The sequence below is a fragment of the Moschus berezovskii genome, chromosome 1 (assembly GCF_049115385.1).
Source record: "Moschus berezovskii isolate FMDL1 chromosome 1, NW_MosBer_1.0, whole genome shotgun sequence".
NCBI classification, from domain to species: domain Eukaryota; kingdom Metazoa; phylum Chordata; class Mammalia; order Artiodactyla; family Moschidae; genus Moschus; species Moschus berezovskii.
Window position 1 is genome coordinate 163,685,031 of NC_142460.1, and position 26,346 is coordinate 163,711,376.

Sequence of the window (26,346 nt, forward strand, 5' to 3'; positions counted from 1 at the left end):
TAACCTTTTTCAAGGAAAATAGACATATGCATTTTTCTTTCTAGTGTAATAAAATCATCTTAGATTTCAGAACATTTTACATGTAGGACGTTTTTCATGATTCTAATCTGAGATCCTGGATAAAGTGAGGATGTTTCTTCTAGAAAATAATCATTTAAAGTCTGCAGAGCACTTTGTAAGTAAGAATGACAGTTTCAAATGCTTTATGTGAGAGGTTGCTAATTAAACGATTAGCTGTAAGCCTATCACCAACGCGCACCTTGAAGCCCTAAGCTCTGGACCACACAGATTACAGTGAGGCTGGGCACCAGAGTGGGATGATTGAAAGGCAAATTATTGGACGTCCGTCATCTGAAGCAAGAAACATACTTTCTGCTCAAATGTATACCCTGCTCGCAAAGGACTTTGGGGAGCCTTTAAACACTAGGGAAAACATTTGGTCAGCGTCAAAGCCCTTTATTTTGTCAGGTCAAAGAATGAAACAGAGTTGGAGGAGAAAGCAGGTCAGACGTGCTGCTCTATGGTGGCTGATGCTCTGTGATGGAGCCTCTCGGAGGCTGATGTCACTAATGACTGAGGCCAGGAGATTAGAGTGATGTGGCCCGGGAGGAGCAGGGTTTCTGAGGAGTAGCCTCACTTCTGGGAGCTGGATCAAGGGCCTTGAGGGCGGGAGCCCAGGCTGGTATCACCAGCTCCAGGACTCCCACACAGGCACCTTCTTGCCTTCACCCCACCAAGGCCTGAAATGCTGGGGGGCGAGCCTGTGCTCTGGCTGAGGAGGAATTTGTGCAGCAGATTCCAGGGTGGGTTTACTGTGTACCAGGGTGGGAGGAACAAGCCCAGGGCCGGTCGAGACTGACCAGGAGAAAATGTCTAAGGGAGGAGCTGAGTCCACGTCACCTTCAGAGCATCCTTTAGTCATGTCCCAGGCTCCTTGGGTTTATGGACTCTCTTTTCTTAGGACAGGATAACCAGTACTCCAGGGAAGTTCCTGCCAGGGCTTTAATTAAGGCAAGATCCTGAATGCACACAAGCAGAGGAGCTTAGCCTTTCCAGTGAAGAATACAGTAGGGGCTGTTTGCTCAGGCACAGACTTTCTGGGTAAGTCACCCAGCGCCTTGGTCTGGCCTGGTAGGTAGATGCTGGACAGGGGCTCTGAGGGAGTTGAGCCCACAGCTGCAAATTATCTGACCAGTGGAGACTGTTTTTACAAATGAGCACAGCACCTAATTCAGTCACTGCCTTTCCCAGAGTGGACCACTGCTGCAAAGTTGCAAAAATCAGCTCAACTTGCTTCTAGTTAGGACTCTCTGAAATTCCCTGATTGCAGAACCATCAATGTTAGACCGTCTTTAGCTTCACTGGGCTTGACATTTGTTCAACATCAATAAAGGGCCCACAATGCTAGTTGTAGGAAAAAAAGGATAAAAATGTCTCTCTTATTTTCAGTCAACTAATTGTCATGAGACACCTTGCCTGGTTTTCAGAAACCCCTTGCAATCGATTTCTATCTGTGCCTCTATTTCTTCTCAGAGACTAACATAAGCGCCTTCACGTATGGAAAACTGCTTTTGCACATGCAATTTAAGGGCTAAATGAGAGAAAAAAGAAAGCTGTTATGTGGTTTGGGATGGGGTGGGCAGAGAGGAGGGAGACAACAAAAGCAGTGTTAGCTCACAGTCATGACCAAGCACCAACCACGTGCAGAGAAGCCTTCAGCCCAAAGAGAAGTCATTCCTGTACCCTGACTGCCTAGTAAGGGTCCCCGGGCCTCAGTCCCTCCTTCCTGGAACTCAGCCATGGGCACACGGGTACCTGGTCTAGGGAGCCCTGGAGGGAGCAGACTGGACGGCCCCCAAGCCTAAGGGGATCTGCGGGCACGGGTCACATTGCGCCGAGGATGGAAGTCGAATGGGAGAGAGACAGAGAGCTTGTGCACGTGTCCCGAGATGCAGGCGGGAGGCCAGGGCCAGCTTACTGCCATCGTAGTTGAGCGTGGCGAAGTTGGTCTGCTTCTCTGCGCAGCCCGCGCTGTTGCACACCCTCATCTGTAGCTCGTACCACGTGGCCTCCTGCAGATCGTACAGGATGTAGGACTTGGAGAGGGAGGTTCTCTGGGCCGTGGTCCAGACCGTGGTCCCGAAGGGTCTGTACTCAAGTGTGAAGGAGGTGATGGGGCAGCCGCCGTCATTCCAGCCAATGAGGTTGAGCCGCACGCGCGTGGTATTGATGCTAGCGAAGAGCTCCTGCTCCTTCGAGAACTGGGGCTCTGTGGAGAGGGCACAGGGGGTCAGGCCACGGGGTGTGTGAGTGATGGTCATCAAGGTCGAACTGCACTGCCCTTGGACTGCTTCCCCGCAGGCAAGGGGCTCAGTCCAAGTCTGGGTCACAGGCTACTTGCTACCTGTCCACTCTTTACCAGGATCTTACGAACCAACAGGCTGTCCCAGCCAAGATAACCTAGGAGTGAAAGGGAACATTGGGCGGGTAGTGGTTATCTCTGTGAATCTTAGATTTCCCTGAAGAACAGTTCTGTTTGCAGGTATGTGCTTCCTTGAGTGTTTCTTTCTTTTTTTTTAAAGTTTGTTTTATTTAGTGGACAAAACTTAGGGTATCAGCCCAGGACACAGCCTCTCAGGTAGCTTTGAGGGACTCCTCCTCCTCGAATAGCTTTGAAGGAACCACTGTGATGTGCTGGGCTGGTGTGTCCATTCGCGGACCTGACCCAGGAGAAGGCAGACTTGGATGTGGGAAGCACCCAGAGCGCCCTTGCTGTCCAAGCGCCTCGTACTGGAGCCCAGGCACCTGATGGGTATATTTCTGCAGAAGTTGGCACTTCATCATCTGAGCCCTAGTGTGCGTTATCCAAAACTCAGCACTGCATCCAAATGACACCCTCACCTGCTGATGTCTGGCTTGCCTGTCACGTGGTCTATGCCACTGGATGAGAGTCAGCGGGAGGAAACCTGCAAAGACCCTCTCTTCACCTTCTCGCCTACACTCACGTGCAGCTCCATCCCTCCCTCCCGCTGCTTTTTTTGGGCTGCACATTTCACCTCTGAACATCACTGCCCTGGGGTTCGCCTCCCTGAAGGTCCACCTTTCAGAGGAAAAACCAACTCATGCTGAAGGTTAACAGTCAACCCCAGTGACTTCTCACCTGGAAAGCAGAGTCTATGAGGCAATGTGACAGTTATAAATAGAAGGGAGGAGGTGACAAGGGAGGAGGTTGCCTTAGGAGAAGGTAAGAGGGCAAAGGTCACACTTCATGGCTACTTAGCCTGGGAACTGAGTGGCACTGTTGGCACCAAAGCCCTTGATTTTCAAATGACATTTCTTTTTTAAAGAACATTGTTATTGAAGTATAGTTAATGTACAATGTTGTATTGGTTTCCAGTATAGAGCAAAGTGATTCAGTTATACATATGTGTGTGTGTGTATATATATTCTTTTCAGATTCTTTTCCCTTTTCGGTCATTACAAAATAGTGAGTACAGCTCCCTGTGCTATATGGTAGGTCCTTGTTGATGATCTATTTTATACACAGTAGTGTGAATCTGTTAAATCCAAACTCCTGATTTAGTCCTCCTCTCCACCTTTCTCCTTTGGTGACCACAAGCTTATTTTTTATGTCTGTGGACACTCTTCTTTTAAACTGTCAATGAAATAATTGAAAAAGAGAATCAGACTATTTTGTTAAAACCAGCCATCTCTCTCAATATGCTGAAACACTGCCAGACCCATCCGGGGATAACAGCTTCAAACTCACAGATCCATGATGCGTCTTTTGTGACTCCAATCTGCTGCCCTCCCCCCCCCATCTTTGATCTGGAAGACAGAAGATCTCTAGAAACAACAGAAGTCTTACGTACCTTTGCCCAAAGTTTTTGCTTCTATGATCTCACTTATGCGCCCGGGTCCCACTCCGTTCTGTGCAGTGAGAGTGAACTTGTACCAAGTCCCACACTTCAGGTTCTCCAGGCGGTAGGAGCGTTCGCTGGGGCTGATGGGAAAGCTCCCCCACTGCTCACTGTTGTCCTCAGAGTATTGCAGTATATATCCTTCGGAAAACAGAAGGCAGTCACGGGGACATTACTTGCGAACATTTGCACTGTGTGCAGGGGGAGTTCTCAGAACTGCATATCTTCAGAAGAGAATAACTGAGCTTCAGGACACTGAATCCGGCTGGGAGAAGTGCTGTGATGACATATTGATTATGAGATACTTAGGCTACACCGGATGCTACCATGGTGGGAGTGCTGGAGAGTGTAATGAAGTTAAAACTATGTTCTGCCCATTATCTTTAAAGGGTATACCTGGACACCTGATCTCTAAAGATCTGATCTTCAGAGCACAAGTGCCCAATCCTCGGGAACGGGTGTAGTCTGAAGCTGGGTTATTTTTATATATCATATATAGTACGTGCATGCATGCTAAGCTGCTTCATCTGTGTCTGATTCTCTCTGACCCTATGGACTATAGCCCACCAGGCTCCTCTGTCCATGGAATTCTCCAGGCAAGAATATGGGAGTGGGTTGCCATGTCCTCCTCCAGGGGATTTTCTGACCCAGGGATTGAACCCGGGTCTCCTCCTGCATTATAGGCAGATTCTTTATGGTTTGAGCCACCAGTGAAGCCGTCATATATAAATATATGTTATATATTCAATGTATATATAAATATATACATTATTTATTAAACACATATTAATATATATAATATATTTTATAATGTCCTCTGGTGGTTCAAATGGTAAAGAATTCACCTTCAATGCAGCAGACCTGGGTTCAATTCCCAGGTCAGGAAGATCCCCTGGAAAAAATGAATGATAACCCACTCCAGTATTCTTGCCTGGAGAATCGCATGGACAGAGAAGCCTGGTGGGCTACAGTCCTTGGAAACTCAGAGAGCCAGACAAGACTGAGCTATTAACACCGTCACACTTTTACATTATATATAGTATATATTTGGTTTTATAGAGAACCAGAGCTTTGGAGAAGGGGTAAGCTATCAAAAGGGGTAGGACTCTCCTCAGCCAACTCTGCTTAGTCCACAATCATTGTGTCGGGCATTATCCACAGCCCGTTATTCACACCACTTCACATAACCCTGCGCTTTAGTAATTAACATCTCCAGAGCACTGACCAAGACACAGGTCCAGAGAGGTTAGGTGATCACACTTGGGTCTTATGAGCAGGATTCACAACCCACTGTCAGACTCTAAAGCCTATGCTCCTGGGCCCCTGTGACCATGGAGACAAACCCACCCCTGTTATAGCCTTCATCCCTGCCACCCCATCCACCTTCCTGGGGCAAATATGTCGTCTGTTCTGTCCTTGTCTCCTAAGCATTCACACCCAGACAGCCCAGGACTAGCCTGCTTGATGCGTGGTGTCCTTCTACCAGCATGCTGGCGTCTTTTCTCCTGTCCATGGAACTCCATTCTAACACCAGGAAGAAAGCACTTCTCACCTCCATACCACAGAACCTACGAACCCCAAGCTGCCAGCAGTCAGTGTTTTCCATGAGTCTCACATGGGTCACCTATCTCTGGCTCCTCCTGCGGCCATGATCAGCACCATCTCTACTGCTTCCTCCTTCCCTGCCCTCGGGCCCCTGCAGCCTTGGGGCCCCTCCTCTTTCCTGGGCCTTGCTTTCCCCTCCCTGTTCCTGATCTGCACTCAGCACTGGACAGGTGAGTGATGGATCTGGGTCTAGCTTCCACCATCGTGTCCTGACTTCGCCACTCCTTGGTGCTCCATGCATCGCGGGGCTTGTGCTTTCCTTCTCGTGTCCTCCATTTAAACCACTTCTAGGAGGCTTTTCTAACCATTGGCCATGGGAACCCCCATGTCAATGGCTTTGGCCCCCACTGTATTTCAAGGATTTCTGGTCATCTTTGCTTGGAAAGTCTTCATTACTGAAATTGGCTTCATCTCTAAGACCTTCCACTCCATGTCCTTCCTGTAATTCTTCTCCCATGAACTCACAATTCCTCTGTCCATGGGATTCTCCAGGCAAGCATACTGGAGTGGGTAGCCATCCTCTTCTCCAGGGGATCTTCCCAGGGATTGAACCTGGGTCTTCTGCATTACAGGCAGATTCTTTACCATCTGAGCCACAGAGAAGTCCCTCCAGACCCAAGACTTCGTGTCATTTGAACCTTGAGTCCTAGGGTTCCTCAGATTCCTCCATTGGTACCCCATTTTTTAAAGGTTCTCCACCCAGCTTAGAACCTCTGGTAGACCATCTTAACCAGAAGCCTGGTTTCACTCACTCTGGTGAGTCCTGGTCACACTTACCCTGCCGGTCACCAGCTTCACCTCCCTGTGCAGCTGGTCCAGCACCTCTTGAGCAGGTCATTAACCTGTGATGACTGTGGCCACTGCAATCTGTGCCATTTCCCTGAAGCCGGGGCCTTGTTCCTCTCGGCAATGGCTTTGCTGCCCCATTAATGACTCCCTGTGCATTTCCTATGGCATCTGTTACACATTTTACCCATGCTCCTCAAACCCATAAACACATCCTCTCCCCTAGTCATCCAACTATTTTTAAAAGATAATACCACCTTTTTCCTCCCTAAAACAGGGAAAGATCCTCCCCTTTGCCCAGTGGAACACTAATCAATGTTTAACAATTGGCTCTTGAAAAAACAAAAGCCCCTGTGGGTAGCATTTTTGGTTTTGGTGGTGTGCAAATATCCCTGACCTGGCTGTGATTACTGAGGGCAAAGCTGGGAAGAGGAGCGGCAACTTGCTCTCACGTGCTGAAACAAGGTGGCTCCAGACGCCGCTGGCCTTGCTCTAAAGTGGTTCTGTATGCCCAGTCGTCTTTTCACCTTCCTCCTCTCTCAGAAGAAGGATGTCCTCGGCCTGCAGAAATCTGTCCTCCAGCCTCTCCCAGCCGCTCGAGGAGCCCTTTTGTCACTTGCTCCTTGATCCCATGCATCTGCAGTTGCTCCTCTGGGTTCTTTCTCTCTGCTTGGGCCACATATTGCTCAGAATGTTCTCCCAATCCTATTGAGGCCGGAATCATCAGGCTAGCTCACTCCTTCAGCTTGTGAAAGTGGACGTGTTAGTCACTCAGTCATGTCTGACTCTTTGTGACCCCAAGGACTGTAACCTGCCAGGCTCCTCTGTCTATGGGATTCTCCAGGCAAGAATAATGGCATGGGTTACCATTTCCTTCTCCAGGGGATCTTCCCAACTCAGGGACTGAACCCAGGTCTCCCACATTGCAGGCAAATTCTTTACCCTCTGAGCCACCAGGGAAGCCCCTTCCTTCCATTTCCGTTCCGTCGCTCAGTCGTGTCCGACTCTTTGCGACCCCGTGGACTTTAGCCTACCAGGCTTCTCCGTCCATGGGATTCTCCAGGCAAGAATACCGGAGTGGGTTACCGTTTCCTTCGCCAGGGGATCTTCCCGACCCAGGGATCGAACCCGGGTCTCCCGCATTGGAGCCAGACGCGTTAACCTCTGAGCCACCAGGGAAGCCCTCCTTCCATTTAAATACCCTTATTCTTTTCTACTCCTGATTACAAAAGATTTGTGGAACTAGGTCGCTCCCATCTTTTAGTCCATTCTAAATCAGAACAGCCTCTGTGGTTACTCAACTGAAGTACCTGAACAGAAGAAGCAGTGTTGACAATAAGGGGAAGAAACACATTGTAGCCTCTTAGGGGAGAGCCACCACGTTTGTTTTTTCTTTCTTTATTGATTTCGTTCAATCGCTAAGTCACGTCCAACTCTTTGTGACCCCATAGACCAAAGCAGGCCAGGTTTCCCTGTCTTTCACTCTCTCCTGGAGTTTGCTCATACTCACGTTCTTTATTGGCATGTGTTAATATTTCACTCAGACTGGATGCATGGTACTGATTCTGTGAATGGATTTCCTTGGATGAATGAGTGAGTGACAACAAATGCTATAAAAATAGATTTTTTTTTGGGGGTGTGTGTGTTGGTAATGGAAGAATTCATTATATGATGAGTTTGGGGGAGAAATAAACTAACACATGACAATTACTTGATAAAAATGTGTCACTTATCAACTTGTGGATAATGTCAATTAGTCAACCATCATGGGCAACCTTTTTCTTCTTACCTCTTATAGAACTGCCTCCATTGTCCCCAGGGAGCCACGAGAGGGTGATGGAAGAAGAGGTGGTTTTCGAAACTGTGAGCCGAGGCTGATCTGGTGGAACTAGAGAGGAAGCAGTTTTTAGAAAACAAGGATTAGTTGTTCACATCTTCAGTCTTCTTTAACAGTCATTTACCAAATGATTTTTAACAGCCATTTATTAAATAAATGTTTCAGGTTGACAAAATATGCAATTCATGTCTGTCAAAATGTCTATTTAGTTGATATCCTGGGCTAAAGAGATAGAATAGAATGATTCTGTTCTTTAAAGAAATTCAACCCCATTTCTACTTGGATTTATTTCCTCATTCCCTTGAAAATTCCTTGAGTATCTGAGTTGCTCATCACTCATTAAAACCTTCTGTGCACTTACTAAAGATACATGCATTATTTTACTCTGAATTTCAGCCATGATTCAAATGACAAAGACAAATGGTACCCGCTTAGCTTTTCTGTTCTCAGCTATATGAAAGGGGTAGGGTAAGTGTAGCTAGTGAGAAAAAAACTGCAAAAATTTCCAGTATTTGACCCACCCTTCCAAGAGGCAACTCATACACACACACACACACATTCTCCACTGAAATCATAGGTGCACTACTGAGTGGCAGTACACACACTTGAATTGTCATATAAGGTTCGAAGAATACATACTTCTTATCAGCGAGCCTTAGTAATATCTTGGATTAGTTCTCTGGACAGAAATACTGAAGAAATTTGGAGTAAGGTTATCAAAATTATATAGAAAGCTTCTCATAAAATGTCCTTCTCTTTTCCTCTGAGAGAAGCCTGGTATTAACCCAAAGCCATGAAAAATAGATTCATCTCTTTAGAGTTATAACACAGTGTCTATCTCTGAAAAATGCTCTGAAATTCTCCCAACTTCAAGTTACTTGAAATCCCAGGTCAATTTTACATTATTTAAAAAAAATAAATAGTTCTCTTTCCCTTCCCTCCCACTGAGGGCAACATTTATTTTATTTTTTATCAAGCCTTCTGTGATTTATTAGTATAATAGCACAAATTAGTGTGATTAATTTAATGTGACAATATTGTTAATGTTATATTAATTATTAATGTGATAACACATCTGAAAAAGTATATACTTTGATTTTTCTACTAATAAAATATCCTGTGCATCCAAATTTGAACCCAATCAGTGGCCACTTGGGATTTTATGCATGTTTTTAATTAGATAGTCTTAAATTTGTCATGTACTTTTGGAGTATGAAGTCAAGAAAAATTACATACACTGTATTAAATACACAATTAAACATGAATGCCCTATAGAGTTTCAGCTTGTGTCCTTTTAATATACATTGTATATGACTAGTGAGTTAATTAACATTCATAAAGCATCTCAATTTGGAATTATTTATTGCTGGTATTTTCTGGGTGACGCTTATATATGTGGAATAAATTGTGCAATTAGGATGTTATTAGGAAGGGCTTTTTCAGCGAAGCACACATAAAGACAGGTGATACTAGGTTTTCATATGAAAATATGTAAACAGTGTTAGCTCTCAGGTTATGAATGCTTTTTATTTACTTTGATTTGTTTAACTTAATCTCCAAAATGAACATCTATGCTTTTGTTATATGAAAGTAGCAATTAGCTGTTTACAAAGGCTGATTTTTAAATTTGCTCACTTTCACTCTTTTGCACATAGGCATTCATACAAAAAGTAGCATTAAGAAGAACCCCAGACATGGTACCTTGTACTTGTAAATTTAAGATAATTTCATCCGACCCCCAGTTGTTATTGGCGATACAGCTGTAATAGCCAGAGTCCTCTGCCTTCACAGTGCGGATGACAAAGCTGCCATTGCTGAAGACGCTTCTCCGCCCATCAATCGTTACCAGGCTGGGTGTCCCGTTACTACCTCACAGGAAGAAAAAGGCGCAGATTAAAGAAATTACAATCTAAGTTAGCTGAGGTTGGGAAAAAGCATAAACACCCTTCAAAGTACACAACCCATTTGGAATATTATATTAAGTAAGAACTAAACCATGATTATATGATGAAAACAGTCACACAGCTGAGGTTGGGAAAAAGCATAAACACCCTTCAAAGTACACAACCCATTTGGAATATTATATTAAGTAAGAACTAAACCATGATTATATGATGAAAACAGTCACACAGCTGAGTTTGATTATTTGCACAATATGCTGTGTTGAAGTGAAGTCTGTGTGGAGGTTTGTGTGGCTTCTGGCTCCTGACATAGGTCAATGCTTGTCATATCCCAAACGATATTGGTTCTGTGGGCAGATATACCATTTTGACCAGATCGTATCAGGACAATTAAGTTTTGTAGATTCATGGAAAATTGCAGTTGTTAATTATTGTGGCATCAGAAATGAACTGCAGTGTGCCAAGAGGGTGATGAGCTAACCCTGGTATAAAGAGAGCTCCCTTGGTGGCGTTTTAGCCTTGGCCACAGAGAGAGGGGATTGTCCAGTCATCGAGGGCCATCCCCACACCTGGTGGAAGCCACTTAACCTTGGGAGCTTACTTTTTTTCTTAACTGACATGAAAAGAGCTGAGAAAGTAGTCACTGAGGAGGGCATGGCAACCCACTCCAGTGTCCTTGCCTGGAGAATCCCGAGGACTGAGGAGCCTGGTCGGTTATAGTCCATGGGGCTGCAGAGTCAGACATGACTCAGTGACTTAGCACACACATACCAAGACTATCATTTCAATAGTTTATGTCTTTGAAGTGCCTTTGTTTGAAAATAGGGACTCTTCTTAATCTTGAATCTCTGGGTTCATCAGTGAATGCTCAGCCCTTTATTTATAGCTTAATTTCTTCCTCTGAGTAAAGTACTTTAAAAAGTTACATGAATGGAATCTATTTAATCCACTTTCTCCCCTCCATCTCAGCTGTTATAATTTCAATAATTCCTACTGAGCATGGAAAACCAGGTTTTACATTAGCAGAGTCCTAATGTATTCCATAAAAAAGGCAATAGGACTGTAAAGAATGCTGAGCGCTGAAGAATTGATGCTTTTGATGTGGTACTGGAGAAGACCCTTGAGAGTCCCTTGGACAGCAAGGAGATCAAACCAGTCAATCCTAAAGGAAATCAGTCCTGAATATTCATTGGATGGAGTGACGCTGAAGCTGAAGCTCTACTACTTTGGCCACCTGATGGGAAGAACTGACTCACTGGAAAAGGCCTTGATGCTAGGAAAGTCTGAGGGAAGGAGGAGAAGGGGGCAACAGAGGATTAGATGGTTGGATGGCATCACCAACTCAATGGACACGAGTTTGAGCAAACTCTGGGAGATAGTGAAGGACAGGAAAGCGGGGCATGCTGCTTTCCTCTGTGAGGTCGCAGAGTCTGACATGACTTAGCAACTGAACAACAACAACAATGTATTCCATTTCTTAAAGCTGTTTCTCAGAGCATTTCATTTAGGGTTGGTTGGCCCATTGTCTTGGAAGGAGAAGAGATAAGTGTAAGTATCAAGTCTCCGTGGGTATGCTCATCTCAGATATGTAGGAGATTTTCATGATAAGGTACAGAAAACTTACACAGAAATTACTCAGCTGGCTAAACCATTTTCCTCGGAAGCATTGTCATGCACTTAAAGCTAAGAATTTTAAGAGAACTGACATGATAGATCAGATCCTTTTAGTACTAAAGCTGAAATTCTTCCCCCATCATCCTCAACCAGCTTCCTCTCTATTGTAGAAGATTGGGTAGTTTTCCTGGAGCTTTCATGAGTGTAAATCTACAACTTTATATCACGAGACACAGCACAGTGTGTCCGAAGCACTCTCCTAGAGTTGTATTGAGGGCATACATTAGGTTACTGGTTACCTGTCTTTCATCCACTTCACGGCAGGAGAGGGGTCCCCAACAGCTTTACAAGGCAAGGCAATGTCTTTCATCCAGGGAGTAGTCACGGTGCCACTGAAGGTCAGGATTCGTGCGGGAGCTGGACCACCAAACAGAACAGAAGCACAGTGACTCTACAGATTCGTCTACAGAGGCCAAGATGACCTTCTCTAAACTGTGACACCCGCCAAAGGCGAGTGCAGCCCTGCCAATCAATGTCACACCTCTCAACACTATTCCTTGTATCAGAGTGTGTCTAAGGGATTTTCACTGTATGAACATATGAACTGCTGAAAATCTCTACTGTAGTATTTTCTCCCCTTGTATCGACTAGACAAGGGGATCCCAAATTAAATACGTGGGACTTCATAAGCCTAGCAGCTCCAAGCTGTGCTTTCTGTGAGCCCAATTATTTTTCAAAGCACTTTATTAAGCAATTTATCTCAACACCCAAACTGCACATTAAAATATACTTTTAATATCTGAGAGAAGAGACGAAACAAAACATAAAGCCCCAAGACAGGAAGAGGTAAAACTGGAACGACTTCTATTTATCAGTTTTGTGGTACTTTCCCAGCTTTTTTATATCAGCTTGATCTTCAGCACGAACGTTAAGGGAAATAAACTTTTCCGGAGCTACCTCTCTTGAAGTACCACTATTTGCTTGGGATGGTGATTCAGATGCTGGGACAAAAGCTTCTCCTGGGGACATCGGGCACTGGGACAGTCCCAAAGTGGCCAAAGAACATGGGGGTGGGGGGATGGAAAAGCCCAGGGCAGCCCTGTTTGTGGGGACTGCCTTGGATACCGGAGGGGCCCTGTACTGACAGGTTCCTAGCATCATCTTCTTGGGTGAGACACACAAGTTGGCAGAGGAACCAAGAGATGAGTCCTCCAGAGGCAAAATGATCTGCTTGACCTCTGCCATGCCCTGGGACCCTGGTTTCCGGGATGTTCCTTCCAGAAGCTCAGCCCATCTAGATGCACAGACAAGAAGCCTGGAGGCAGAAGCCGTTCCAATCTGATTCTGGACTCAAAAAGATGGGACCAGTGTTGGGACCCTTGCACCATTTTGGACTTGAGGGTTGAGATTGACCAATGGACATGGGGGACAGGCTCCTCAGGAAAGTACTGGAATTCGAAGAAAGGTGGAGATCCTGGAGCCAACTCAACAGGAGTCACCCTGGTCTAGAACACAAACCATTATGAACTAGCAGACAATTCTGACTTTTGTTGTTTTGAGCACTGGAGGCCAGAACAGAGAGCGAGGAAGTGCCAGTGGGCTCAGAGGCAGAGTCTATTTTATGCAGTAAATGTTAGAGCAAAACCCACCACGTGCTTGAAGCAACATGTCCTGCTTGCAAAGGAAACGGTGGTTCTTCCTCCTGAGGGGAGTGTCTTCAGATGTGGCCCAGCGAGGAGACCCTTTCACCATGGAATGCTCTATCAGTAACTGACATTTCTGATTTTCCATCATGGTAACAAAAATATTCTGGGCAGGCGGCATGGAAGGCTGGCCCCTTTCATACCTTTCAGATCATCCTTTTATATGATGAGGAATGTTCATGCAGCAAAATGGGGGTTGATTAGGGAAACTCAGCTAAAGGTGGGGTTTTTAAGCTTTCCAATAGCACCCTCCCCCTGTAAAAAAATACATTTTATATTGAATTCCAGAAGCTGCACATATGTTATGTGTGTGTGAATGAAAATAAGGTTCTACACATGAATGCTCACTGTGTCATGCATTCTGATATTTTCTCCTTTTTTTTTTCAAGCCTAGTCTAGATTCCTTGACTCTATTCCATTCTGTTCATTTCAGTTCTTTAATTTGCTGACTCTAACTCCTGAAATTCATTCCAGGACTTAGGAATGCTTTTCCACCAGTGTTTTGTGAAAGCACTGGCTAAAACCAATTCATCTTCAAGCCCAACACCCCCAGTTTCTAGAATTAATGCCTGTTGGTGGCAGTTGGCATGTATAGGATCCCACTGTGAAATTCTAAGACTAAGCAAACTGGAGCAGGCAAGAGAATCACCTAGAATCCTTGTTGAAAAAATGCAGATTCCTCCTCTGGCTCTGTGATTCAGCGGATCTCAGGGGGGCTCCAGGAGGCTGGCGTTGAATGAGGACCTCAGATGATTCTAATCAGACACTGTCTCACCAGCAACCTGGATGTCCTTCCCAGTTCCTGTGAAACTCTAGCTACATGGCCCTGGGCTCTGTGCTGCCCCCTGAGCCTGGGCTTCCTCCCAGGACACCATTCCTCCAGGACTGGGTCTGTGGTTGCATTCTGCTCCTCCTTGTACCAAAGCCCCAGCCCTCTTCCTGAACCTAACCCTGCATTTTAGAGCGGATCTGCCAGCCTGTCTTGACCTCCCAACAACTACAACATAAGCTGCACCTGCCTCCTCCACCTTTGGGCAGCCCAATCTGTCCAGCTTGGACCTTTTGGCCATTATGGTTTACAGTTTGCCAGGGTCTGGGGCTCCTGGGTGGTGCCAGCCTTGTGGATGCCTGCACCATCCCAGAGGCATTCCCTAGCTCAGCTCCGTTTTGGAAGGCCCATCTTGATCATCATCTCCAACTATGGGTGAACCCTGGTTAAGCGTGAGAAGCTGGAATCTTGGAATGTTTGTTTTCTCTTTCAGGCACCTGGAAGCATTATGAGTACTAAATTTCCAACGTGGTATATTCCAGAGTCAGAAGCATCTCTGGTTGGCTTGGAATTGTGAGGTAAATACATTTGTTCATTGACAAGGGCTAATTTACGGGCACTCTGAACACTGTGTGAACACTTTTACCAGAAGTCAAATAAGAATATTCTGTGTCTATATGTGCTTTTTAGGGCCAGTGTAACATCTTAATGTGAAGATATTACATTCACTTTGTGGAACTTTTTGTTCCTAAAACAAACTTCATTTTGTTACCTAAGGTCTTTACAGCATTCTGTCAATAGCTTCCCTGGTGGCTCAGATGGTAAAGAATCTGTCTGCAATGCAGGAAACCCAGGTTTAATCTCTGGATCGAGGAGATCCCCTGGAGAAGGAAATGGCAATCCACTCTAGTATTCTGGTCTGGAGAATTCCATGGAAAGAGGATCTTGACAGGTTACAGTCCATGGGGTCACAAAGAGGTGGACACGACTGAGCAACTTTCATTTTAACATCAATTGAAGAAGAACTAATGATTTTCTTACATTTGTCAGGTTTCAAATTCCATAGACCGAAAAATAGATATTTCTCTTTAAGAAGCATGATACCTGACTTTGAAGATGGTTGAACTTGCTTGGGAAGCACTAATGTAGCGATTTTCACTCTAAGAGATAGATGGGGGCTCCTTTTCCTAATTTCTCCCAAGACACTGGCAGTTGTAAGGCTCCTCATCCATAGGAGGTGGTTTTTCAATTGGCACAAAAGCCCAGTGCCAGCTAGCAGTGACCCATTTCCTTGGCTGCAATGGGTAACATGTGGTGTTCTGGTTTACTTGATTTGTAGGGCATTATCAGCTTTATTTCAAAGAGAACAGAGGTGTAAAGCCAGTACGACTGTAGTGGGAAATAAGGTCCTTCCTACAGCGTGCCACCCACCTTTAGCAACAGGCTCCACGGTAATGATTTCACTGCTGTTGCCTCTGCCAGCTGAGGTCACGGCCACCACCCAGACACTATACTGACGATTCCGACTCAGGTTAGGAATTCTGTAGGAAAATGAGTCAGGAGAGGCTTCAAACTCGCTGATCACCTGTGAGAGGAGACATAAATGTTCCCACATTCAAGGAAGCAATGGCACATGTGAATCTCCTAAAGGAACAGTTATCAACATGTTATCTGTTACGAGAAAAAAAAGCCACCCTCATCTTTCTCTAAAAGCTGGGGCTTACAACTTCTACGTAATCTCCACCAAGAGTAAAATGTGGAAGCAGTGACAGGTTTTATTTTTCTGGGCTCCAAAATCACACAAATGGTGAATGCTGCCATGAAATTCAAAGACACCTGATCCTTGGAAGGACAGCTATGACAAACCTAGACAGCATATTAGAAAGCAAAGATATCACTTTCCCGACAAAGGTCCATGTAGCCAAAGCTATGATTTTTCCAGTAGATGTGTACAGATGTGAGAGTTGGACCATAAAGAAGGCTGAACACCAAAGAATTAATGCTTTCAAACTGTGGTGCTGGAGAAGACTCTCGAGAGTCCCTTGGACAGCAAGGAGCTCAAGCCTGTCAATCCTAAAGGAAATCAACCCTGAATATTCATTGGAAGGATTGATGATGAAGCTGGAACTCCAACACTTTGGCCACCTGATGTGAAGAGTTGACTTACTGGAAAGGACTCTGATGCTGGGAAGAATTGAAGGCAAAAGGAAATTGGGGCAACAGAAGATGAGAGGATTAGACAGCATCATCGACTTAATGGACATGAGTCTCAGCAAAATCCAGGAGATGGTGAAGGACAGAGCAGCCTGGCATTCCGCAGTCCATGGGGTCGCAAAGAGTCAGACATGACTTAGCAGCTGAACAACAGCAAGGAGAAATTTAACCCTTTAAATATGGGTCATGACACATCTGTTTTCAACTGGGATGGAATACCAAGAACAAGACGGATCACCCTACCTCAGACAACCAAAGAACACACAAGATATGTGAAACAACTGTTTCAAAGGCATTGCACAGCAGATGATGGACAGTGATTCCTTCCCTGGAATATGGGAAATAAATGAGGTGAAGCCTACAGTTTCAGGGTTGTTACACTTCTGTGAGAGTCTCCAGGCCATGGCACTGAGAAGGGGGCTCCGGAGAAGACCAGCAGCTCCCCTGCCTCGAGGAGACAGAGCTGAGAGCCTGGGAGGGGCCGGAGTACACAGGAAGGCGTGAAGGAAACTTGGTGGAGAATTTTGAGAGGCTCACTCTTGGATCTTAGCTGAGCAGATGTGTGCATGTGGGAAAGCTCTCTGAGGCCAAGGGAAAAACCACTCGAAAGGATTGGAGGTTCTAGCACTCAGCTTTCACACAGGCTAGAAATAGTGCCTGTTCCCACCAGCCAGACAGGAAGCCCTCAGGATCGATGGGCCATTGTGTCCATATTGTGCATAGGGTCTTGACGGTGGGGGATAATTAGCCCTAGATCGAACAGTGTTCTTGTGTGGCCTACTAAGTCATGCTAAGTCACTTTAGTCATGTCCGACTCTGCGACCCTATGGACTGTAGCCTGCCAGACTCCTCTGTCCATGGGATTCTCCAGGCAAGATTACTGGAGTGGGTTGCTATGCCCCCCTCCAGGGGATCTTCCAATCCAGGGATGGAATCCGCATTTCTTATGTCTCCTGCATTGGGAGGTGGGTTTTTTTTTTTTTTAACCACTGGGTGCCACCTGGGAAGCTATTGCTTAACAGTTATTAAACTCAAGATTGATAAAGATCAAACCATCACCAAATAGCTGAATTGCATCCAAGGACAAAAGTCAAAAAGGCCTATACTTTTTATAGGAATAAAAATATCCAATAAGGTAAAAGAGATATATTTGGCATCCAATAAAAGTTTTCTAGATATGAGTAACCCAACTATGTAGCAACTAATAAACAGATAAAGAAAATCTACTGCACCGTAAAATGGAGGACTATTCAACAGTAGAAAGAAATGAAGCACTGATACATGCTTAACTTTCATAAATCACGAAAACACTACACTAAGTGAAAGAAGCCAATCACAATAAACTATTTATCAGATCATTATGCTTAGATTATCATATTAGACTATGTCATATTAGATTAACACGATTATCATATGAGATTAATATGATTACCTTGTATGAAATGTTCAGAATAGGCAAATCCATAGTAATGGAAAGTAGATTAATGGTTTCCCAGGGCGGGATAGAAGAGGGGAAGAATGGGGATAGATTAATATTGGGTATGGGTTATTTGGGGGATGATGAATGTTCTAAAATTAGACAGCAATGGGGCTGTACAACCCTCTAAATATTCTAAAAGTCTCTGAATTGTATACTATAAAAGCATGGATTTCATGGTATGTGAACTATAACTGAGACAAAACAAAAAAACTGTTAAAATGGATGGACCTAGAGATGATCATACTAAGTCAGAAAGTGAAAGACAAGTATTATATGATGTCAGAATCACAGACATAGGGAAGAGACTTGGGGTTACCAAGGGGACAGAGGGTAGGGGAGGGGTGGATTGGGAGTTTGTGATTAGCAGATGCAAACTGGTATATACAGCATGGGAAAACAGCAAGGTGCTACTGTATAACACAGGGAACTGTATTCAATATCCTGTGATGAGCTGTAATGGAAAAGACATGAAAACAAATATACGTATGATTGAATCAATGCTGTGCAGCAGAAATTAACAAAACATTATACTTCGATAAAATAAATTATAAAAAAACTGTTATAAAAAATTCCAAAAATGAAAAGAAACAACAAAAAGCAAGACTCATACAGACAATATAATCAATCAAAACTGACCTATAATTGACAAAGATTTTACAGACAAGGGCATTAAAACTGTTATAATTGTGTTATAGTTGCATTTTAACTATAGATATCAAAAGCCTAAACATATACATGAATGATATAAAAAGACCAAAATCAAACTTGAGATGAAATTATAATATGTGACAAGAATTATATACTGGATTACATTAATAGTAGATTAGATTCTGCAGGAAAAAAAGGGTTGGAAAACTTGAAGTTATATTCCTAGATGAAGCACAGAGATAAAAGAGAATACAAAATCTAACACAGCATTAATGAGCTATGGAGCAACATCAAGCAGCTTAACATATATGTAGTTGGAACCACTAAAGAAGGCAGGACAGAAAAAAAGTGTTTGAAGAAATACCAGTTAAAATTTTTTGCAATTTGATGAAAACTATAAGCCCAGAAAGCCAAAAATCTAAATAAAATCTAGCCACAAAAGTATGAATAAAACCATTCCAAGGCACATCATAGTCTAATTAAGGCAGTCTTAAAAGGAGCTAGAGAAAAAACGTGTTAGATACGTAAGAACAAAGATAAGGATGTCAGATCTCTTATATGTGGAATCTGAAGAGGAATGACACAAATAAAGTTTTGTCTCTGCTTCATCTATTAATACATCTTATTTATGAAACAGAAACGGACTCACAGACTGAGAGGATGACCTTATGGTTTCTGGGGGCAGGGGGAATGGGGGGAGGGGCTAGTTAGGGAATTTGGGATCCACGTGTACACACTGCTGTATTTAAAATGCACAGCCAACAAGGACCTACTGTATAGCACAGGGAACCCTGCGTAATGTTATGTGGCAGCTTGAATGGGAGGGGAGTTGGAGGAGAATGGATACTGTGCATGTATGGCTGAGCTGCTCGGCTGTGCATCTGAAACTATCACAACATGGTTAACTGTCTATGAAAGTGAAAGTGGAGTCACTCAGTCGTGTCCGGCTCTTTGCGGCCCCATCGACTGTAGCCTGCCACGCTCCTCCAACCATGGGATTTTCCAGGCAAGAGTACTGGAGTGGGGTGCCATTGCCTTCTCCAGAGGATCTTCCTGACCCAGGGATTGAACCTGGGTCTTCCGAATTGTAGGAAGACGCTTTACCGTCTGAGCTACCAGGGAAGTAACTGGCTATAGTCGAATATAAAATAAAAAGTTGAAAAAAGGAAGGATGTCAGCGAGTCTTGTCAAAAACAATTAAGTCATATATTGAAAGCACACTCTTCCAGGACATGGAAGCAACCTAAATGTCTATCAACAGAGGAATGGATTATAAAATGTGGTACATATATATCAGAGACTACTACTCAGCCATAAAAAAGCAGAAAATAATGCCATTTACAGCAATATGGATGGACCTAATGACTGTCATGTTGAGTGAAGTAAGTCAGACACAGAAAGACAAGTATCATGATATTGCTTATATGTAGAATCTTATAAAAGAGTAAAAATGAATTTATTTACAAAACAGAAGTACAGTCACAAATGTAGAAAACAAATTTATGATTACAGGGGGAAATAAACTGAGAGATTGGGACTGACATATACACACTATTATATATAAAATAGATAACTAATAAGAACCTGCTACGGAGCACAGGGAATCTACTTACTACTCTGCACTGGACTATCTGGGAAAAATCTAAAGAATGAATGGATATATGTGTTGATATATGTATAACTGATTCACTTCTCTGATTCATACACCTGAAACTAGCACAACATTGTAAACCAAATATACTCCAATAAAACTTTTTAAAAAGATAAACAAGTACTAGGGATGTAATATACAACATGGTAAGTAAAATTAACACTGCTGTATGTTACATTATGATAACCCTGTATACGAGACAGCAAAAGAGACACAGATGTATAGAACAGTCTTTTGGACTCTGTGGGAGAGGGCAAAGGTGGGATGATTTGGGAGAATGGCATTGAAACATGTATATTATCATACGTGAAACGCATCGCCAGTCCAGGTTCGATGCATGATTCAGGATGCTCGGGGCTGGTGTACTGGGATGAACCAGAGGGATGGAATGGGGAGGGAGGTGGGAGGGGGGTTCAAGTTGGGGAACACATGTATACCCGAAGCAGATTCATGTCAATGTATGGCAAAACCAATACAATAATGTAAAGTAATTAGCCCCTAATTAAAATAAATAAAAATAAAAAGAAAATTAAGAGAGTAAATCCTAAGAATTCTCATCACAAGGAAAATATTTTTTCTATATCTTTAATTTTATATCTATATGGATGATCAGTTCAATGCAGTTCAGTTCAGTCACTCAGTCGTGTCCAACTCTTTGTGACCCCATGAATCACAGCATGCTAGGCCTCCCTGTCCATCACCAACTCCCTGAGTTCACGCAAACTCATGTCCATGGAGTAGGTGATGCCATTCAGCCATCTCATTCTCTGTCATCCCCTTCTCCTCCTGCCCCCAATCCCTCCCAGCATCGGGAGTCTTTTCCAATGAGTCAACTCTTCCCATGAGGTGGCCAAAGTATTGGAGTTTCAGCTTTAGCATCAGTCCTTCCAATGAACACCCAGGACTGATCTCCTTTAGAACGGACTGGTTGGAGCTCCTTGCAGTCCAGGGGCTCTCAAGAGTCTGAGATGATAGAGGTTCACTAAACTTACTTTAGTAATCATTTCATGATGTGTGTAAGTCAAATCAGTATGCTGTACACCTTAAACTTGTGTACACAAGTTTACCACAGTGTGGTATGTCAATGATATTTCAAGAAAATTGGAAGAAAAAAATGAAAATGATAACAATGTAGTGTGGGGTTCATAAAACATATAAAAGTGAGATGTATGCGAACAACAGATCAAATGTTGTTGCTGCTGCTGCTGCTAAGTCGCTTCAGTCGTGTCCGACTCTATGCGACCCCATAGATGGCAGCCCACCAGGCTCCTCCGTCCATGGGATTCTCCAGGCAAGAGTACTGGAGTCGGGTGCCATTGCCTTTCCTGCTCAAATGTTAGGAATGGAGGAAAATGGAAGCATACTATTGTAAGGTTTCAAACTATCAGTGAAGTGCTTAATATCACTTGAAAGTAGAATGTAGAAAGTTAAAGGAAAGTGAGTTTCTTAGTCATGTCCAACTCTTTACTACAAGGACCTACTGTATGGCACAGGGAACTCTGCTTAATGTTATGTGGCAGCTTGAATGGGAGGGGAGTTGGAGGGGAATGGATACTGTACATGTACGGTTGAGCTAAGTGGGTAGCTGTACCCTTCTCCAGGGGATCTCCCAGACCCAGGTCTTCTGCTTTGCAGGCAGATTCTTTACCTTCTGAGCCACCAGGGAAAGTTAAAGGAGTGTGCATTAATTCCAAAGAAGCCATTAAAGTTACAAAATAAGAGTTCAGTGAAAGCAATGAGCCAACAAAAAATAAAATGGAATTATAAAAAATATTCAGTTGATCCAAAGAAGGCCAAAAAAGAATAAAAGGGAAACAAATAGGAAAATAAAAATGTAGCAAGACTGTAGGTTTAAACCTGTGTCCATATAACTATACTTATATTAAGTGTTAATGCTCTAAAATCCTAATTAGGGAAAGATTTTGAGGCTGGATATGAAAGCAATGACAAACAACATGCTGCCAAGAAGAAATGTTTTTCAAACAAAAAATACAATTAGGTTAAAAATAAAAGGACAAAAAAATTAACCCAGGCTGTACTTTTTTCCCCCTCTTTAGTCGATAAGTCATGACTGACTTTTTGCTACCCCATGGACTGTAGCCCGCCAGGCTCCACTGATTACCCAGGCAAGAAAGCTGGAGTAGGTTGCCATTTCCTTCTCCATCCCGGGCTAACATCAACTAAAAAAAGTTGGAGTGGTTTTTTTAACATCAAATGAAGTAGATTTATGAGCAGAGACTATTAGCAGTGAGAGAGAAAGTAATTTTACAGTGATAAAGGTATCAATTCATCGAAAGAACATAGAAATCTTAAACATCTATGAATTTAATTACAAAGAAGCAGTCCAGACATAGACCAATACAGAACTGAGCACTGAGAAACGAGGTGCTGCTGTGACAAACAGCTAAACATGTAGAGGTTGCTTTGAGCTGGGTAGAGTCTGGAAGAGTTTTGAGGGTGATGCTAAAACAAGTTGAGATTGTCATGAAGCAAGTGGTAAGGGTGATTCTGATGAAAGTTCAGAAAGAAAAGAAGAGACATGAGGGGAAAGTCTCAATCTTCTCAGAGAACACATAAATAATCACGAACAGGAGGCTGGTAGAAAAGGGGATGGTAAAGGGCATTTCTGTGAGGTCTCAGATGGATATCAGCAACATGCTGGACAATGGAGAAAAGGCAATCCTTGTTACAAAGTGGCAAAGAAGCTGGCTGAACTGTGGTCTGCGAGTGATGAAACTGGATGTCTGGCCAAAGATATTTCTAAACAAAGTATTGGTTCCTGCTGACAGTGGTAGGAAAACTGAGAAAACAGACATAAATTGAAGAAGGGATTGTGAAGCAAAAAGGAACAGGACTTAACGATTTGCAAAATTCTTAGCCTAACCATATTGCAAGGAAACTGAGGTACAGAGGAAGCGACTCACTGAGGTCACAACGCCAGACAAGGGTGAGCAGAGGCTCAAGTTCAGTACTTCTGACCCAAGTGCAGTGCTGTTTTTCCCACTCCATGCTGCCAGTTACAAGCAAGCCAACACATGAAGGGTTTACTTTTACCCTTGTGAGCTGTTAAGGAAACCTTATGTAGGTCAGGAGGCTGCATAAGCTGCAATCCCAGCTCTGCAGTCAAACGGGACACGATGTTTGCTATTTTTGTATTGTTGTTTAGTCGCTAAGTTGTGTCTGACACTTTTGTGATCCCATGGACTGTAGCCCACCAGGCTCCTCTGTCCACGGGATTCTCCGGGCAAGAATACTGGAGTGCATTGTCATTTACTTCTCCAAGGGGGTCTTCCCAACCCAGGGATCCAATCCAAGTTTCCTGCATTACAGTATACCTCCTAATTGTCATAAAAGCCATGCTCCCTCAATAAAAAGTAGTGTCAGAGAATTTCCCATTGTCAACTATTTGACGCACAGGTAGCTCGTGTCAGAGGAGTGAAGGAGACCATGGGTCTCCTGCACAGAGTGCTCAGAGGTGCCTGCACGCTAGGGTGCATGTGCGTATCTGTGCTCCACCTGTCCCTTTATCCACCCAACCCTCCCCCCCACAACACACACCAGCCAGATTCCTGTTTAAAAGAAAATCATGGGAAAAATGAATCCCTCTAGAAATTCGGAGGGAATTTGGCTAGTTTCCTGGAAAACCGAAGAGACGATCCGAAAACTGTGTGTACGCTTGTGTTCTGCAGTGTTTGAAGGCTATGCTGTTGCCAAATTAATTATATGAAGCTTATGATGTGCAAATTATAACAATTGTTTCTATTGAACACTCAGCATCAACAGAGCATTAGAATATATTTACAAAATCTTCTGTGAAGAGTACATAGTCTTCAGTTAAAACTCAATCACTCCCCTGTCTATTACATACAATTGGTCTTTATTTATTGAATTTTTACCTGAAACATGAGATATAGCTAAACATGAGGCTAAAATCAATGATAAAAATATGATTTATTATGTAAAAATATTTGTTGCACCATTTACATAGATGGTTAACTAAAAGTTGAAGCAAAGAAGGTTTATGCATAAAAACTTCCTCCAGTTGGAATAACTTTTCTCTATAGATTAGGATGGAAAACAAGAGTCAAGCTACTTTGGAGTTCCTGCTGGTTTATATATGTAACTGGATATTAAATGTAACTTTTCTTGTTTTCATGAAGTTTCAGCAACATCCTTAAGAGGTGAGAATAGTTCCAAAGACACTATTATTTCTTGCCTTACAAAAATGTGAGACCACCTACCCAGGGTTTCTGATTCTAATGTTTTGATGGTCATTTACTTCTGAGTCCCATAAGAGGATGAGTCAAGAATAGGATATTTTTGCTGATGGATGTCTGTGTGCATTCCCACCTATGGATTGTAGAGGCCTGTGAGGTCACCTTAGAGACTGGTGAGTCACACCTGAGAAGATTAAATGCTAACTCAGCTCACAGAAGAGAGAAGGCTGTGCTAGAACTAGCTGTCATTTGCAGGTGGTTGGTTAAAGATGCTCACATATGGTCCCTTAGAGGGAAGCAAGGTGGACATCTCCAAAGAGATGCTCTGGAAATTATATGATGTTTGTCTTCAACAGCATTATTTATCAATTGTTGTTTTTTAGTCTCTCAGTCATGTCTGACTCCTTGCAACTCCATGAACTGTAGCCCGCTAGGCTCTTCTGTCCATGGGGATTTCTAGGCAAGAATACTGGAGTGAATTGCATTTTTTCTCCAGGGGATCTTCCCAACCCAGGGATCGAAACTGCATCTCCTGCAAGTCTGCCTCATTGCAGGCAGATTCTTTACTGCTGAGCCACTGGGTAAACCCTTTACTTATCCATCTTGTTCTTGTTAGTCTTTCAATCATATGCAACTCTTGGACTATAGCCCACCAGGCTCCTCTGTACATGGATTCTTTGGGCAAAAATACCAGAGTGGGTTGCTATTTCCTTCTCCAGAGTTACTTGTCCATGAAAGTGAAAGTCGCTCAGTTGTGTCCAACTCTTTGCGTCCCCATGAACTGTAGTCCATGGAATTCTCCAGACCAGAGTATTGGAGTGGGTGGCCTTTCCCTTCACCAGAGGATCTTCCCAACCCAGGGTTCAAATCCAGGTCTCCTGCATTGCAGGCGGATTCTTTACCAGCTGAACCACAAGGGAAGCTCAAGAATACTAGAGCGGGTAGCCAATCCCTTCTCCAGCAGATCTTCCTGACTAGATGGTACATAATTCAACCATTGCTAACATGTTCAAGAGGTGGCAACAGGTAACAGAAACAGATATATACGGGAAAAAGATTAATTAGAAGCTCATTCATGGTAGTGAAGCTAATCTATTTGTTTAAATCCTTTCCCTTAATGCTCAGCCAAAAATGATTGTTCTGAGAAAAAGGGAAGATGACTATTACTTCCTTATGAAATGTTTTCCTTAACATTCTGCTGCTGCTGCGGCTAAGTCACTTCAGTCGTGTCCAACTCTGTGCAACCCCATAGACGGCAACCCACGAGGCTCCCCCTTCCCTGGGATTCTCCAGGCAAGAACACTGGAGTGGGTTGCCATTTCCTTATCCAGTGCATGAAAGTGAAAAGTGAAGGTGAAGATGCTCAGTCTTGTGCGACTCTTAGCGACCCCATGGACTGCAGCCTACCAGGCTCCTCCGTCCATGGGATTTTCCAGGCAAGAGTACTGGAGTGGGTTGTCATTGCCTCCTCCTACATAGTGTATAATAATATTGATTCTATTAATATTCCCTTAATTTTGTTTTTATTGGATACCAGGTTTTCCAACATGAGGATTAAATCATGTTTAAGCTGACTTGCTAATTTCTACCTTCATTCCATTATATGATGCTACCTCCTAAATACTGGAAATGTTCAGTGAGAAGGATTGATTTCATTTCCATATTTTTCCTGATATTTGAACCAGGCTAATCTTTCACAAATTTTGAAGCATTAAATGAACACAGAGGGATAGAATAGAAAAATACAATAGAAAACACCATAGTAGAACTTCACTCTGCTGTGGGTAACAAGACGGAAATTGTACCACAAGGAAACACAGACTCCCAGTGTAGTTTCTTAGCGATGAATGAATCAAATCCGGCAAAAGCAGAAATTGTGGGGAGGGTAGAAAGATACTTTTGTCTATATTTAAATATCTAACTATTTAAATTTCTTTCTGGTACATCTTTAACTCTCTAATGTCATCATTTTCAGTTAAGACAGAGATATTAGCCATTCTA

The 26,346-nt window shown here is 43.4% G+C and overlaps 1 protein-coding gene across 2 annotated transcripts in view; it reads right to left on the bottom strand.

Moving 5' to 3' along the window:
• The window catches only part of DSCAM (DS cell adhesion molecule), a 337,475-nt gene that overhangs the window by 56,542 nt on the left and 254,587 nt on the right, over positions 1 to 26,346 (bottom strand). For both annotated transcript variants that reach the window (XM_088828353.1, XM_055420373.2), the window contains exons 17-22: positions 15,567 to 15,720; positions 11,963 to 12,080; positions 9,850 to 10,013; positions 8,101 to 8,199; positions 3,873 to 4,061; positions 1,979 to 2,269 (exon numbers count right to left, since the gene is read on the bottom strand). In XM_088828353.1, coding sequence (XP_088684479.1) covers positions 1,979 to 2,269; positions 3,873 to 4,061; positions 8,101 to 8,199; positions 9,850 to 10,013; positions 11,963 to 12,080; positions 15,567 to 15,720 — 1,015 coding nt within the window. The remainder of the gene's footprint in view (positions 1 to 1,978; positions 2,270 to 3,872; positions 4,062 to 8,100; positions 8,200 to 9,849; positions 10,014 to 11,962; positions 12,081 to 15,566; positions 15,721 to 26,346) is intronic.